The 16,061-nt window shown below is 42.3% G+C and overlaps 1 protein-coding gene across 2 annotated transcripts in view; it reads right to left on the bottom strand.

Moving 5' to 3' along the window:
• Positions 1-16,061, bottom strand: part of LOC117357371 (keratin, type II cytoskeletal 80-like) — a 56,401-nt gene that overhangs the window by 22,326 nt on the left and 18,014 nt on the right. For both annotated transcript variants that reach the window (XM_033937839.1, XM_033937840.1), the window contains exon 3: positions 253-313. In XM_033937839.1, the coding sequence (XP_033793730.1) occupies positions 253-313 (61 nt within the window). The remainder of the gene's footprint in view (positions 1-252; positions 314-16,061) is intronic.

The raw sequence follows: 16,061 nt of genomic DNA, 5'->3' as shown, positions 1-16,061 counted from the left end.
CATGCTCGACACTATTTGGGGGGGAAGCTTTTCAAAACCCAGACAAAGTGCCTCAAAAGGAGGACATGTCCAGAGAAATCCGGATGTCTGGTAACCCTACCAATGAGCTCGCCCAAGACATAGAACAATGAATGTGGCCTTAGATTGACACTTACTGCTTTTGTGTGCATGAAGTTAGTTTATTCTAATAGATAATTGTAACATATATTAGGATTATAAAGGATGGTTTGGATAGGGTCTCTTGCCATTTACCTTTTTCAGCTGTACAAAGGAATATTCCAGGTCTATGCGGGTGTTGAATTCATCTTCATACCTGAAAGTTGAAAATGTGACAAGAGTGATTTATAAACTGGGATGGTTAAGTATAAGGATATTAAAATATATTCATAGCTTTTACCACTATTCTAGCCCAACTGGCTATGCCACGGGACTAGGGGGGGAAGGGATATTTTCATCTTTGTATTTTTCTTTAGTGTTTTTATCTGACAGAATCCACTGAGTCCTGAAAATGGTTGACAGCTGAAGCATTTTCATTGCCTGTCACCAGGATTGTCAGAAACAGTGATAACTGAATAAGAATAATGCTCGTGGAATTGGGAGAGCAGAAATATGTTGTCTCCCTGGTACTATTTTGCAGTGTTGATAACTTAACGCTGAAAGGGAGTGGGAGGGGTGATTAGAATAGACCATCCTGTAAACCCTTTTCCTAGGAAGAAAAGTTGGAAAGATTTTATCTAGAAATGAATCACATTTAAATATTTCCGTATTTGTGACTTATGTGTATGCTCTGTGTTTACAAGACAAATTCCAAGGTCACAATTTCCTTAACCCTAATCAACACTAATTTAAGATCCTAGTCTACTAATGTGTGTTAACATACATTAACACATAAGAATGTGAGTTAAATGTATAGTCAGTAAATAGGCCTCACTGAGAATAACGAGGCTTGCATATTTAATACTAGCTGATGCCCCGGCGTTGCACGGGTATTTAATTATAGCAATAACACTGTAAATGGATTCAAATAAAGATAGTTTATAGTGGGGAATGAAATTATTGGTTTACAGCTTAATAAAAAGTACAATATTCAAATTATAATGTGAAATATTTGACAAAATGAATACAATACAACTAACGCAAAACGTGATTATAAATAACATTTTTAGTTTCACCTCCAGGAGCAAGAACATATAAATTGTTGGGTGAACCCACCCTTGAGCAAGCAACATAGAGTTGTGGGCCGAGAGAACCCCAGAACATATCACCCCAGGTAGTGAGGGATCTGCATACCAAGTTTCGTTCAAATCGGTCAAGCCGTTTTTGAATTACTGTGAGAATGGCAGCTTTTTACATTTTTTCCATTGACATGAATGGGTGATATCTGCTTATCTGTTTGTAGCTCCGCCCTCGTGTGCAGGTGGGCCGCGAGACCCCCAGAACATATCAGCCCAGGTAGTGAGGGACCTGCATACAAAGTTTCGTTCAAATCGGTCAAGCCGTTTTTGAATTACAGTGAGAATGGCAGCTTTTTACATTTTTTCCATTGACATGAATGGGTGAAATCTGATTTTCTGTTTGTAGCTCCGCCCACGTGTGCAGTTGGGCCGCGAGACCCCCATAACATATCACCCCAGGTAGTGAGGGATCTGCATACCAAGTTTCGTTCAAATCGGTCAAGCCGTTTTTGAATTACAGTGAGAATGGCAGCTTTTTACTTTTTTCCCATTGACAAGAATGGGTGAAATCTGATGTTCTGTTTGTAGCTCCGCCCACATGTGCAGGTGGGCCGCGAGACCCCCAGAACATATCACCCCAGGTAGTTGGAATTACTGTGAGAATGGCAGCATTTTACATTTTTTCCATTGACATGAATGGGTGAAATCTGATTTTATGTTTGTAGCTCCGCCCACGTGTGCAGGTGGGCCGCGAGACCCCCCAGAACATATCACCCCAGGTAGTGAGGGATCTGCATACCAAGGTTCGTTCAAATCGGTCAAGCCGTTTTTGAATTACTGTGAGAATGGCAGCTTTTTACATTTTTTCTATTGACATGAATGGGTGAAATCTGATGTTCTTTTTGTAGCTCCGCCCATGTGTGCAGGTGGGCCGCGAGACCCCCAGAACATATCACCCCAGGTAGTGAGGGATCTGCATACCAAGTTTCGTTCAAATCGGTCAAGCCGTTTTTGAATTACTGTGAGAATGGCAGCATTTTACTTTTATTCCATTGACATAAATGGGTGAAATCTGATGTTCTGTTTGTAGCTCCGCCCACGTGTGCAGGTGGGCCGCGAGACCCCCAGAACATATCACCCCAGGTAGTTGGAATTACTGTGAGAATGGCAGCTTTATACATTTTTTTCATTGACATGAATGGGTGAAATCTGATTTTATGTTTGTAGCTCCACCCACGTGAGCAAGTGGGCCGCGAGACCCCCAGAACATATCACCCCAGGTAGTGAGGGATCTGCATACCAAGGTTCGTTCAAATCGGTCAAGCCGTTTTTGAATTACAGTGAGAATGGCAGCTTTTTACATTTTTTCCATTGACATGAATGGGTGAAATCTGATTTTCTGTTTGTAGCTCCGCCCACGTGTTCAGGTGGGCCGCGAGACCCCCAGAACAAATCACCCCAGGTAGTGAGGGATCTGCATACCAAGTTTCGTTCAAATCGGTCAAGCCGTTTTTGCGTGATCGCGGCACATACACACACACACACATACATACATACATACCTCCGATTTTATATATATAGATGTATTAACATGTTAATACAAATTAGTGGGTTCAGAGGGCACTATAAGACTAATTCCTCCCAATATTCAGTGCTATTTAACTGGCCAGGAATGGCTCCAGACTGGTTAAATAGTGCTAAGCTGGCTAACCACAAATATTCAGCAAGAGATAGCTGGCTATCTCTGCTCAGTATTCACGGTTAGTGGCTAGCTTAGTCACTGGCTATGTCATGCAACATAGCCGATTAATGACCAGCTAAGTTTAATGGCCAAAGAGACCCACATAAATAACAGGTCTATCTTTGGCCACTATAAGTTAGCCAGTGAACTAATGAATATTGGTTTAACTGGCTGTTTCTAGTGGCCCCAAAAAACTCAAAAATTCAATTCTGGTCACTGGATATGGCTTAGCATTGAATTTCCGGGTTCGTCACTGACTGTGAGAGATAACTTGGCCCTTTGAATGTCAGGCCCTTTGACTTTCTCATTCTTTATAGTGTTCCAAAAGTTAGGTGCTAATTCAGCACATAACTTCCGCGCTATATGCCAAAATGGCGGTGAAACAAAAGGTACACACAAGTGCACTTAGGGTACTATTCTATAATTTGAAGCCTAGGTGTTCTATTGTGTAATGGCAAGGGGTTTGTCATATAGAAGAGGCATGGGTGGGCCATGAGCATGTCACTAAACCATAGGTGTTGGAATGGGGAGGGGCCCATAGGGGCCATGGCCTCCCCAAAAATTGCCAGTAGTACTATAACAGGGCCTGACGGGGATCCTGTGGTGAAAAAAACAATTCTTGCGAGACTGGGAGCAGCATTTTGCTATCATCCAGCATGCCTGCTGGGCAGCACTCTCTGCCATGTCCCTTCACCAACATCTACTCCTTCCCCCCACTGCATGTCTACCTTTAATTTCTTGTAAAAGTGCTGTGCCACCCTGCCACTAGTCCTGACATCTTCTCTCCACTGCGGCCAGCCCTAGCAGAAGCAGAAAGTTGTCAGAGATGGTGGGTCGCAGTGAATAGAAGATGCTGGGACTAGCGGCAGGGCGGCGCAGCGCAAGAAATTAAAGGTAGCAAGAAATTAAAGGTAGATACGTGGCGGGAGATGGGAAGGAGTAGATATCGGTGAGAGGACGCAGCAGAGAGAGCCAACCAGCAGGCACGCTGGCCGTTAACAAGTGCCTCTTCCACCAGAGTGCCCTAGAAATAAGGCCTCACCTGAGACATTTCAGATTCGGGGGAAGAGTAGAATACTGGTAGAGAGGGAGCATATAGGACTTGGGGGAGGGATTGGGGGAAGGGAAAGATGTTGGATTCAATGAAGGAGGGAGAGATGTGAGGAATGGAGTAAGGGAGGGCGGGAAAGATGTCAGATTTGTGAATGACTTGAAATTGTGGTCTGTATAACAAGTACTATGGCAGGTTGTTTAACTCAGAATTTTTTTAATTTATTCTGAGTTTCTCTACTATTTCACTCAATCTGTAAACCGAATCGAGCCCCCTCTTTGGAGAAGACTTAGGTATATAAACCTAAGGATTGGACTTGGGAATGGCAGAGAGGGTAGAAGGAAGACAGGGAGAGGGGGCAGAAAGGGGATAAAGAGAGATGGATTTGGAGGACAGAGGGAGCAAGAGTTCTTCCTTCTCCTGTTTTCTGCTATGTACTCTAGTCTTAATTATATGTGAACCGAGTCGAGCTCCACTGGGAGATGACCAGGTATATAAACCAAAGATTAGATTAGATTAGATGGACGGGGGGGGGAAGGTAGAGGAGGGATAAGGGAGAAATGGATGTAGAGGGGGCAAAATGGGGAGAGGGAGAGATAGATTTAGTGGAGAGGGCAAGATGGGGAAAGGGAAAGGGATTCAGAGAAAGGAGGCAGAAGGAAGAGGGAGAGCAGAGGCGAGAGAGAAGACATGGCTAGGGAAAGGCGGAGGGGATATGTGCTGAGGGCCAGGAGGAGGATAGATGTTATGCTTGGGAGGAGGGAGTGAAAGGGCAGAAAGGAGAGATGTTGGACTTGGAGAGAGAGAGAAAGAAAGAAAGAGGAAGCAAATACTGGGTTACAAGGGTGGAGTAAGCAACAAGGAGGGGAGATGCTAGACGTGGTGGATCCATGTCAGAGAGTTGTCAAGGAGATGAGTGAGAAGAATAATGAGTATACAAGAGTAGAAATGTAGTAATGGGAAGTAGATAAAAGGAAATAGGGGGGATGAGAAATGTGAAAGCTAGGGGATGAGAGAAGGAGATCCTGCTTGTTTGTCTAATCTGTTTAGATTGTAAGCTCTTTCGAGCAAGGACTGTCTTTTTATGTGACTCTGTACAGCACTGCGTACGTCTTGTAATGCTATAGAAATAATTAATAGTAATAGTAGAGATAGAAAGTTGTTTAGATAAAAAGTGAAAAGGTATAAAGCAGTGGTCTCAAACTGAAACCCTTTGCAGGGCCTCATTTTGGATTTGTAGGTACTTGGAGGGCCTCAAAAAAAAATAGGTAATGTCTTATTAAAGAAATGACAATTTTGCATGAGGTAAAACTCTTTATAGTTTATAAATCTTTTCTTTTGGCTTAGTCTTAATAATATTGTAATTTATAGCTAAAGAGACATATGATCAAGAAACTATTTTATTTTACTTTTGTGATTATGATAAACATACTGAGGGCCTCAAAATAGTACCTTGTGGGCTGCATGTGGCCCCCAGGCCACAAGTTTGAGACCACTGGTATAAAGCAATGTTCCTTCTAAGCTGTGTGGCCGCACACCTTTTGGTAGCAGGCCGCACAGACAGCACACCAGTACCTCAGGTCATACTCTGCTGCTGCTGCCTTTGGCATTGTGAAGAAAGAAGTGCAGCTGGAAAAAAGGAGGAGGAGGACTACTTGGATGTTTTAGAGATAGCCAGAACACAGGTACTCACTCTAGGGAGGGGGCATGAACTTGGAACATAGAAGGGAGGGAGGGAGGCACATTGAGTCACAGGAGGATGGGAGAGGGGTGCATTGGGACAAGGAAGGAAGGGAGCGTGAATATGGGACAAAGGAGGGAGGAGACATGAATTTGGGGCACAGAATGGAGAGAGGGGATGTTTTAGGACATAGAATGGCGAGAGGGGGCACAAACTTGGGACAAAGGCTGGAAGGAAGGAGGGGCTCTGAAGGGAGGGAGGGGGAATGAACTTGGGACATAGGATAGAAGGATGGTGGAAAGAGATGCTGAGGTGGGAGATGGAATAGAAAGGGAGAATTGTTGAGCATGGGTGTGAGTGAGAGGGAAAGAGATGGTGTACATAAGGAAAGGAAGAAAGAGGAAAATTGTTGGGCATAGAATTGTTGGACATGGTGAAAAGAGAGGATTGAGGTAGAGAGAGATGAGAGGGAGAAATGTTGGATGTGGTAGTGGAGAGGGAACAGTGGGACAGATGGAAATGGATGCAAGAGGGAGGAAGGTTGGACATAGTGGTTGAGGGAACGGAGGAAGGGATGTGGCATGAAGCTGGAGAGGGGTGATAGAAGGAGAAATGTTGGGCATGGGGCTGGTGGGCAGGGATGAAAGATGCTGCACAGACTGCATCTTCAAAAAGATATAAAAATGATGAGTCGGACCAGAGGAAGGCTACTAAAATGGTTTGTGGTCTTCATCATAAGGCGTACAGGTACAAAGATCTCAATATGTATACTTTAGAGGAAAGGCGGGAGAGGGGAGATATAATAGAGACGTTTAAAAACCTACGAGGCGTAAATCACATGAAAGAAAACTCTGGAATGAGAGGGCATAGGATGAAGTTAAGAGGTGATAGGCTCCGGAGTAATCAAAGGAAATATTTTTTTACTGAAAGGGTGGTAGATGCGTGGAACAGTCTTCCGGAAGAAGTGGTGGAGACAGAGACTGTGTCTGAATTCAAGAAGGCGTGAGATTGTCACATGGGATCTCTGAGATAATAGTTAATTGCAAATGGGCAGAGTAGATGGGCCATTTGGCCTTTATCTGCCATCATTTTCTATGTTTCTATGAGAGATTTTTTTTTTATAGGGTTTGTGCTTTGGGTAGAGGGCTTTTAAATAAGGAAATGTGAATCAGGCTGGGAGAGGTTTAAAAAACAAAACAATATGGGCTGAGAAATTCAATTAGGGATGTAAATGATGCTATGAGGCATAACCTTGAGAAATGAGGCGGGTTTGGTGGTTTTTCTGGGTGATGTCTCTATTTCAATAATAGATAGAGGCAGTTAAATCTTCAGGTGAGGCTAATAGGAGTTTGTAAGTTTTCTGGAAATAGACTGGACCTGATTTGTAGGGACCAGGTCTCCTCTATTAATTCAGGCAGATCCAGCCCTGCTAGTTCTATAGTTTTGGTCAGGAGGAGTTCTTCATTTCCATTACAGGCAATTTTCAAAGGTATCTACTTTGGGAGAAAATTGCCCTGCTTAAAACAGCTAAATATAATTGTCTGGTTTTACTGGGTGGCTATATTTAGTCACTGTATGGAGGCATACTTAGTGCTTTTGAGAAAAATTACTTAATAGGGTTCTTTCTCCAAAAACTTTATTCATTTCAAATCTTAAATCAAGTACAATCAAGACATATAACAATTTAACTTTCAAGTACACCTGACATCTTATATTTGACCCTTATGAAATAATATACCTCCCACCTTTATTCCTTTATAAAAATGAGTTGTTTCAATTATAATCAAACATACCCCCTCCCCCTTAATGTCATAAACTTTTTATATAGGGAAGAACATTTTTAATCTTTGCAATAATCTATCAATGGCCTCCACACATCTTGAAATTTTTTATAATTTCCTTTTTGGACCGCTAATGCCCTTTCCATTTTATATATATGACAAACAGAATTCCACCAGAAACAATGATTAAGTCCATTCCAATTTTTCCAATTATAAGTGATCTGTTGAATGGCAATCCCAGTTAATATTAACAATAATTTATTATTATTATTAGATATTTGTTTCTTTGTTCTCATTTCTATACCAAATAAAGCTGTGTCATATGATAATGCCACATGATTTTCTAATAATGAATTAATTTGATTCCAGATTGATTTCCAAAATTCTAAAATATAAGGACAATAAAATAACAAATGATCTAAAGTCCCTGCTTCAAGATGACAATGCCAACATCTATCAGATTTAGAGCTATCTAATTTTTTTAAACGAACAGGGGTCCAGAAAGCTCTATGCAGCAAAAAAAAACACGTTTGTCTCATTGATGCAGACATTGTACATCTCATCCTCCAAGACCAAATACGTGGTCATTGAGAAGCCGTAACTTAATAGAGTTCTAATTGTAAGCATTTCCAGGAGAGTAACTTGGCGTATATTGAATACGCCAATAGTTGCATATAGTTTCTCTTGCATAACCTCTTCTGCAGATACAGGAAGCACAGATAACTTCACCTCTCCTTAAGAACCAGAAGTTTGTAGACTAAAATAATGTTAGCAGATATTCACTCTATTACACTCCACTATAATCCTTCAGGAGTGGAAGCATGGCCTACTGGTTATAGTAGCAGGCTGAGATCCTGGAAATGATCCTGCTTCTCCCATTAACATCTGTGGAGAACTTTGACTAGGGGCTAGATTCACTAAGCGAACCGATCGTGTACTGATCGATTTGCGACCTCTTTGCAACCCGATTTTCCTCCGACCCGATTCACTAACCTCTGTGCCGATCTGATTCCAATCCGTGCTTGCAAATGAGGGGAAACGACATGCAAAGTAAGAAGGGCCACGATTCACTACCAAAAAAATGGCACACCGATCCAAAAACAAGCGACTGCTGAGGACCAGTCGCTTGTGCAAAAACCCTGCGCTCAGCCCTGATTCTCCTGCTTTGGCCACCCCTATACTCTCCTGCTCTGCCTCCCTTCCCTGCAGCGCCTACCCATGTTTTTAACCTACTTTAAGCCCGCGGGTTAAAACCACGGGCTCGCAAGTAAAAAAGTATTTAAAAAATAAAAAAGCACGGACTGAAAACGCATGCGCAGAATATCTGCAGGCAAAGCAGATGGTCTGTGCAAGCGATGGGGGCGTGCCTCCGATCACCCCCATTTGCATGAAGATGGTTGGTGAATCAGTCGGCCTGCCTCCAATCGTCCACGGATTGGACACAGATCGGAAGGTTAGTGAATCTAGCCCTTAGTTGCTATTCTAGCAGTTGTGTTGCAAATTCTATTGTGTGCAACTTCCAGGGGGTGTGGGTTTGGGAGGGGCAGGAGCAGGCCAGATGCATGCGTAGGAGAGCTGCTCCCTTTGACCCTGGGCAAGTCACTTAATCTTCCACTGCCGCAAGTACAGCTTCGGGATGTCAAAATGTCTTGTTTTTTCAGAAAGAGAGTAACCCACTGCAGTGTTCTCCCTAGCACAGAGATGCCCAAAATGTCGAAGGCAACGCGAGTCGATTGCGGAGTCCAGGATTTCTCCCTGCTTCCCCAATGCCGACGCAGCAATAGATCAGGTGCATGCAGCGACTGCACAAGCCTTCCCCCCCCCCCCCCCCGCCTCCCCCCCAACTTAAATTCTGACATCAGAGAGGAAGTTCTGGGCCAGCCAATTGCTGCCTGGCTGGCCCGTAAACTTCCTCTCCGACGTCAGAATTGACATGGGGGGAGAGGGAAGGCTTGTGTAGTCGTTGCATGCACCTGGCCTGTTGCTGCATCAGTGGCAATGGCTTGGAGAAATCGGCTGTGGTTGTGGCGACTAGGGGAGCAGGGAGAGAGAGAGAAAGAAAGACAAAAAGAAAGGGGGGCAGGGAGAGAGAAAGAAAGACAGGAATAAATAAATAAATATTGGATTTACAGTCAGAAGAAGAAAGTGCAACCAGAGACTCATGAAATCACCAGACATCAAAGGTAGGAAAAATGATTTTATTTTCAATTTAGTGATCAAAATGTGTCTGTTTTGAGAATTTATATCTGCTGTCTATATTTTGCACTATGGCCCCCCTATTACTAAACCGCGATAGCGGTTTTTAGCGTAGGGAGTTGCGCTGAATGCTCTGCACAGGTCCCGTGGTTTAGCAAAAGGGGGGTATATTTTTCTATTTTTGTATAGTTGTTATTGAGGTGACATTGCATATTTTAAAGTCATCTGCCTTGACCTCTTTGAAAAAAATCTGAATATAAATTTTCTCTGTGTACAGCGTGCTTTGTGTTTTTTAAATTTTTATTGTTGGTAGATCATTTTGACTTGGTCATTTTAAAAGTAGCTCGCAAGCCAAAAAAGTGTGGGCACCCCTGAACCCACGCCTAGCCACGGGTAACCCCCCGAAACAGGGGGGAGGAATGGTTGCCGCAGGGACGGGACGCTCAAGCATTTTTCCCGTCAGTGCCTGGGGCAGTGGGATTAAGTGATTTGTCCAGGGTCACAAGGAGCAGCGTGGGGTTGAACCCACAACCTCAGGGTGCTGAGGCTGTAGCTCTCTGCTCACCATATCTAAAAAAAATATATAGAGGAATTAGAAAAGGTACAGAGAAGGGCAACAAAAATGATTAAAGGGATGGGACGGCTTCCCTATGAAGAAAGACTAAAGTGGCTAGGGATTTTCAGCTTGGAGAAGAGACGGCTGAGGGGTGATATAATAGGTCTATAAAATACGGAGTGGAAAGGCTACCTGTGAATTGCTTGTTTATTCTTTCCAAAAATACTAGGACTAGGGGGCATATGATGGAGCTACTAAGTAGTAGATTTAAAACAAACCGGAGAAATTATTTCTTCACACAACGTGTAATTAAACTCTGGAATTCGTTGTCTGAGAATGTGGTGACATCAGTTAGCTTAGCAGGATTTAAAAAAGGCTTTACTAGTAACTTTTGTTTTTCTACAAGATAAAAAAACTATTCTTCGTCTGTTCTATAGGACTGATAATGTTGAATTTCATGGAGGCAAAATCACAATTTTTCCTGATGTTTCTAAGTGGACACAAGTCAAGCATAAAAAATTACTGACTTATCGTCAATCAATATTAAACCTGGGAGTAACCTGGGAGTAAATGCTGCATTACATACCAAGCTAATAGATATATCTTCTATGAACCTGAACAGTTACAATTCTTTTTGGAAGGTAAAGCAGCAATAAGAAAGCCAGAAGCTTCTATGGGAACCACCATTCAGGCTGTATAAATAGAATTATTCAACAGTCCTCTGTATTTCTTTCAATTGTTTTTCTTTTTCCTTAAAATCCAACTTCCCTTGGAAGTGATTGATTTCTCTCTTCTGACTTGTGGACTGTAATCATGGTATTGGTTATGTATAATTATTGATTATTTTTCTTATGAGATTATTTAATTTCCTGTCAAGTCATGTATTTTCAACTTGTTAAAAATAAAATAAATGAAAAAAAAAGGGCTTGGATAATTTCCTAACTGGGAAATCTGTAGGCCATTATTGAGATGGCTTGGAGAAATCCACTGCTTATTCCTAGGATAAGCAAAATAAAATCTGTTTTACTATTTGGGATCTAGCTTTGTACTTGGGACCTGGGTTGGCAACTGTTGGAAACAGGATACTGGGCTTGATTGACCTTTGATCTGTCTCAGTATGGCAATTCTTAATTAGAGATGAGACATTTTCGGCAACCAGACAATTACACAGTAGTGGCACCTCCCCCACATGGGCCTGTTCAATCCAAACTCATTATTTTTCCCTCATAATCTCTCTCCAATTCAGGAGTACCTGAAATTGGGCTGCCATATCATAACCCCTCAAATAGTATATCACAGAAGGAGTCTTCATAGATTTAGCCACTTAAAACTTCTTAGGCTAAACAAACCTCAGCGGTACCACCTGTATGCCGCTAAACTTTTAGACCATACAGAAAGTTGGCACCCATAGTCGTCATTGGCCTTTAAGATAAATCTTTTTAAATCTTTTTAAATATTTTAGTATAAATAAGTATAAATACTCATCTTCATCTTCAGCTTCATTTTCCTGGATTAAATCTATAACGCGGGGAGCATGAGCCGTTGGATTTAAGGGGGATTTCCTTGATACAGCCCGTTTGGGGCGAAACGTAGATCTATGTCGGAGTGTCTACCCCCACCCGCGTAGATGAAGATGAGTATTTATACTTATTTATACTACAATATTTAAAAAGATTTATCTTAAAGGCCAATGACGACTATGGGTGCCAATGAATTCTGTGATATACTATTTGATTTAGTAAGGGGAGTTCTGAAACTAATTGAGCCAGTTGTTTGATTTGTATATCATAATCCCTAACATTTGAGACATCTCATCCACCCTGGGCCTTAGAAAGGCTGGCAAAGGACTGCCTCAGACGCTTCGGGAGGCTTTCTTTCCCAAATGTAGCCAAATATCCTTCTTATCATGATAACAAAAGATGCATAAGGTAATGAAAATACCAAAAGTATACAAGTAAATCCCCCCCCCCCCCAACACAATACAAGTTTCACCTTCCTGGACATAGTGAATGTGCTTAGTTAATACTTGGGGTGCTCAGCAACTCACTGGTACCTATTAGCTGGCATTTGAAGAAAAGAATCTATTTAATAATGTTTGCAATATTCTTCTTGCAATTTATTAGCTGGCACTTGAAGAGATTTTATGACCTGGTTAGTCTTTGATTTTATGGATGTTTTTACTAATAAAAGCCATTTAATTTTTTGTAAATGGTATAAAAAGTTTTAAATAAATAAATGTACTGGCTTCTATGAAAATGTAAACAGAGACAGGTCACCACCTACAGTGTAGCAGATTTCCTCTGCTCTCCACCCTGTTAAGGAATTTTTGCCTGTTTCACCATCCTGCAGTATAAGGATTAGCGTGTATGAGAAATGTCTGCCATTCCTGTTTTTCCAGCCTGTAATTTTGATTCCTAAATCTCCTGTCAGCACAATGGGACGGTGCTTAATTACACCTTTATTTAAGCACCGGCAGCAAAGTGTAAGCCTGAACTCCAGGCTGTGGTGGCATCTTCAAAGGCTGAATGATAATTTAGCCTGATATGCTGTGGGATGGATTTTGTAAACCAAAGACTTCTGGTCACTAATGATCAGGGGGTCTGATAGCCAAAGGATTTAGAGGTATGCTCCTAACTGACCCAGGGCTGAGTGGCTAAATTTGTGCTCAAATTTCACTGAACTCCTAAATTTAGGAGCACAAAATGTAGTACTGTCACTTTCAACGTGATACTTGCAGCGCTTCATTAGGTATATTTTATGGTTTGGCATTATATCTATGGACATCGATTACTTCAGAAGCATTTTTTTTCTATTTTTTATTTTTTAATTCTTTATTCATTTTCAAACTTACAATAAGTGTGACAATATGTCCAAACAAATGAACAATAAATATATCACTTAAAAATCATCAATGGTACAATTGATATGCTCTTATCTCCCACCCTTCCCACCCCTTCCTATTAACACCGTGGACTCTTGATGCATTCATACTTGCCAAAACTCCACTCATGTTGAATCCAACGCATGCTTAGATGATATTCTGTATATGATATATTGGTTCAAAAGAAGAAGCAGAGTAAGCCAGGTCTCCAAACCAAACCAACCACACTTTAATAGCAACTAATATTGCAAATGTAAAATGTCATTTAAACACATAATGGATTCGACACAGGCCGTGTTTCGGCTAATGAGCCTGCATCAGGAGTCCTTCTGGCCAAGCAGACCCTCTAATTACGGCTTTCCACACCTGTGTCCTTCGCGACATAAAAATCCTCAACCAAGCAAAGTATCTAAGGGATACATTCACTAAGGGCACGGATCCAATCCGATCAGTGAGGGATCTGATCCATGTCCTGGGGGGCTGATTCACAAATCGCTCTCATGCAAATTAGGGCGATTGGAATCACGCCCCCAACCGACTGAATCGGTTCGTTGAACAGCGATACTTGAGCATGCGCAGACCATCTGTATATGGTCTGCGCATGCGCTGGCCCTCTGTGCCCGGCAGAGCAGGAAATTTCTTTTTTTTTTTTCTTCCCAAGCCCGTGGTTTTAACCCGTTTTAAGCCTGCGGGTTAAAACCACGGACTTGCACTGTGGGGAAGGGCAGGAGAGTCGGGGCGGCAGGATAGATCTGAGGCAAGAGCAGGGCGGCGAGTCGGGGCAGCAGGAGAGATTCGGGGTAAGAGCAGAAGATTGGGCAGGCAGGATTTCGGGGCAGAGAGCAGAAAAACAGGGCAGAGAGCAGGGCAGCAGAAGGCAGGGCAGTCGGTAAGGACCTGAGCGACTGGTCCTCAGCAGTTGCTTGTTTGTGATTGGCCAGCCCAGTCGGTGTTGCAGGTTTTTTGTTAGTGAATCGCTGCCTGCCATCATTTGAATGCCATTCCCCCTCATTTGCATGCACAGATCGGAGGATGATCGGGACACAGGTTAGTGAATTGAGTTGGAGGGAAATCGGGTCGCAAACCGATTGGTACACGATTGGTTTGCTTAGTGAATCTAGCCCTAAGGGTTGTAGTTAAGATGCATTACTGGAATCACCTCTTCCTCCTCCTTTCCCCTGTCCATTGTATGTTTGAAGACCTGGCTTATTCTGCTTCTTCTTTGGATTCGTTGATTTTTTTTTTAGGTGCCAGTAGGCGCCTTGAAACCCAGTTAAAAACGTTTGGACAGCGTTTTTAACTAAGATTGGGAGCCTACTGGTGCCTAAAAAAATCAGTGTTGGTTCAAGAATCTGGGCCTATGTTTTTGAGAGGTGTCTGAGGACTTTTTCCTCCTCAATTTAAATGCACCTTTACAGAATAATATAATCCTTTTTTAACAAAAACATCCCCCTTCTTTCGAGTGGTTGTTTTGAAATCAGAACTGAGACATCCAAGGTGGAGCATGTCCAGTTCTAGTAGTATTTAGAAAAGAGTAAGCTGATGTAGAACATTTTCTAATATATATACAGGAATGTATCTGTATGCACCAGTTACATGCAGTGAAAATAACCATTTTACAACTGTGAACATCTAAAACAGTGATTCCCAAACCTGTCCTGGGGGACCCCCAGCCAGTCAGGTTTTCAAGATATCCCTAATGAATATGCATGAGAGAGATTTGCATATAATGGAAGTGACAGGTATGCAAATCTCTCTCATGCATATTCATTAGGGATATCTTGAAAACCTGACTGGCTGGGGGGTCCCCCAGGACAGGTTTGGGAACCACTGATCTAAAATATCAATGAAGGTAACTAGGCAATATATGCTGTATAAGTACCTGACGTGTAAAATGTGGGTGTTTTCCATTTTGGAAGCCTATATGTCTATATGCTCCCAATTAAGTACAGAGCCTGCAATCATTTGGCACAATTGATTCTGGGAGGGGGGAACATTGTGGAATTTAGTGGGTAGTCACCCTAAATCCCTACGGTATGGCCACCCTGAGTAGGCCTGCTCTTACTATTGGAAGCTAAGCAGAGTCAGGCCTGGATGGGAGATCACCTGGGAATACCAGGTACTGTAGACTGAGTGGCCCTATGTTGGGGGGGGGGGGGAAGCAGCAACATAGTGGTGCTACTTCTATACTCTGCCATGAAACATCACAGGGTAGATTCCTCACTGTGTGTGTGGCCAACTCAGTGGCATAATCCATCCATCTCTCTTAAGCCCTTCTATAGAGCACTGCCCAAAATGAACACTTTTTCAAAATTTATATGTACCCGGGAGCAGCTGTAAATTAGAGAGTTGCACAGGGACAGAAATTTCACCCATCCCAACTAGAATCTATTCTAACCCATACCCATCTGTACCCACTGAGATTATGATTATTATTTATTTGATTTGATATACTGCCTTTACCAATTAAGGACCTAAGCAGTGAACATAATTACTAAAAACAGACCACAGAAAGGAAAGGAACGCCAATATCAAAAGAAAGGTTCCAGAAATAACATGCCTACAGTCATTCAATCTTTAAAAAAGATACATTCCATCCTCACAATTAATCTTCTCCATCCCCACCCATTCCTGCAGGAGTCAATGCTATTTACTTGATCGCAGGTCTTTGTTTCCTCCCAATCCCAACAGCCTTCCATATTTTTTTTGGAAGGTATTCACTATTCAACCAATGAGTGTTCCAAGCCTCAAGGTGGTATTTCAGCTGCCTCTTTGGGAATTATAAGCCTCGTTCTGGTGCTCCAACCCATTCCTGCAGGAGTCAATGCTATTATTTACTTGATCGCAGGTCTTTGTTTCCTCCCAACCCCAACAGCCTTCCATATTTTTTTGGAAGGTATTCACTATTCAACCAATGAGTGTTCCAAGCCTCAAGGTGGTATTTCAGCTGCCTCTTTGGGAATTATAAGCTTCGTTCTGGTGCTCCAATTGCCTTCTCA

Source organism: Geotrypetes seraphini, chromosome 3 (assembly GCF_902459505.1).
Source record: "Geotrypetes seraphini chromosome 3, aGeoSer1.1, whole genome shotgun sequence".
Lineage (NCBI taxonomy): Eukaryota > Metazoa > Chordata > Amphibia > Gymnophiona > Dermophiidae > Geotrypetes > Geotrypetes seraphini.
The sequence above is the reverse complement of the archived record's forward strand: the minus strand, read 5'-3'. Positions and strand labels throughout refer to the sequence as shown.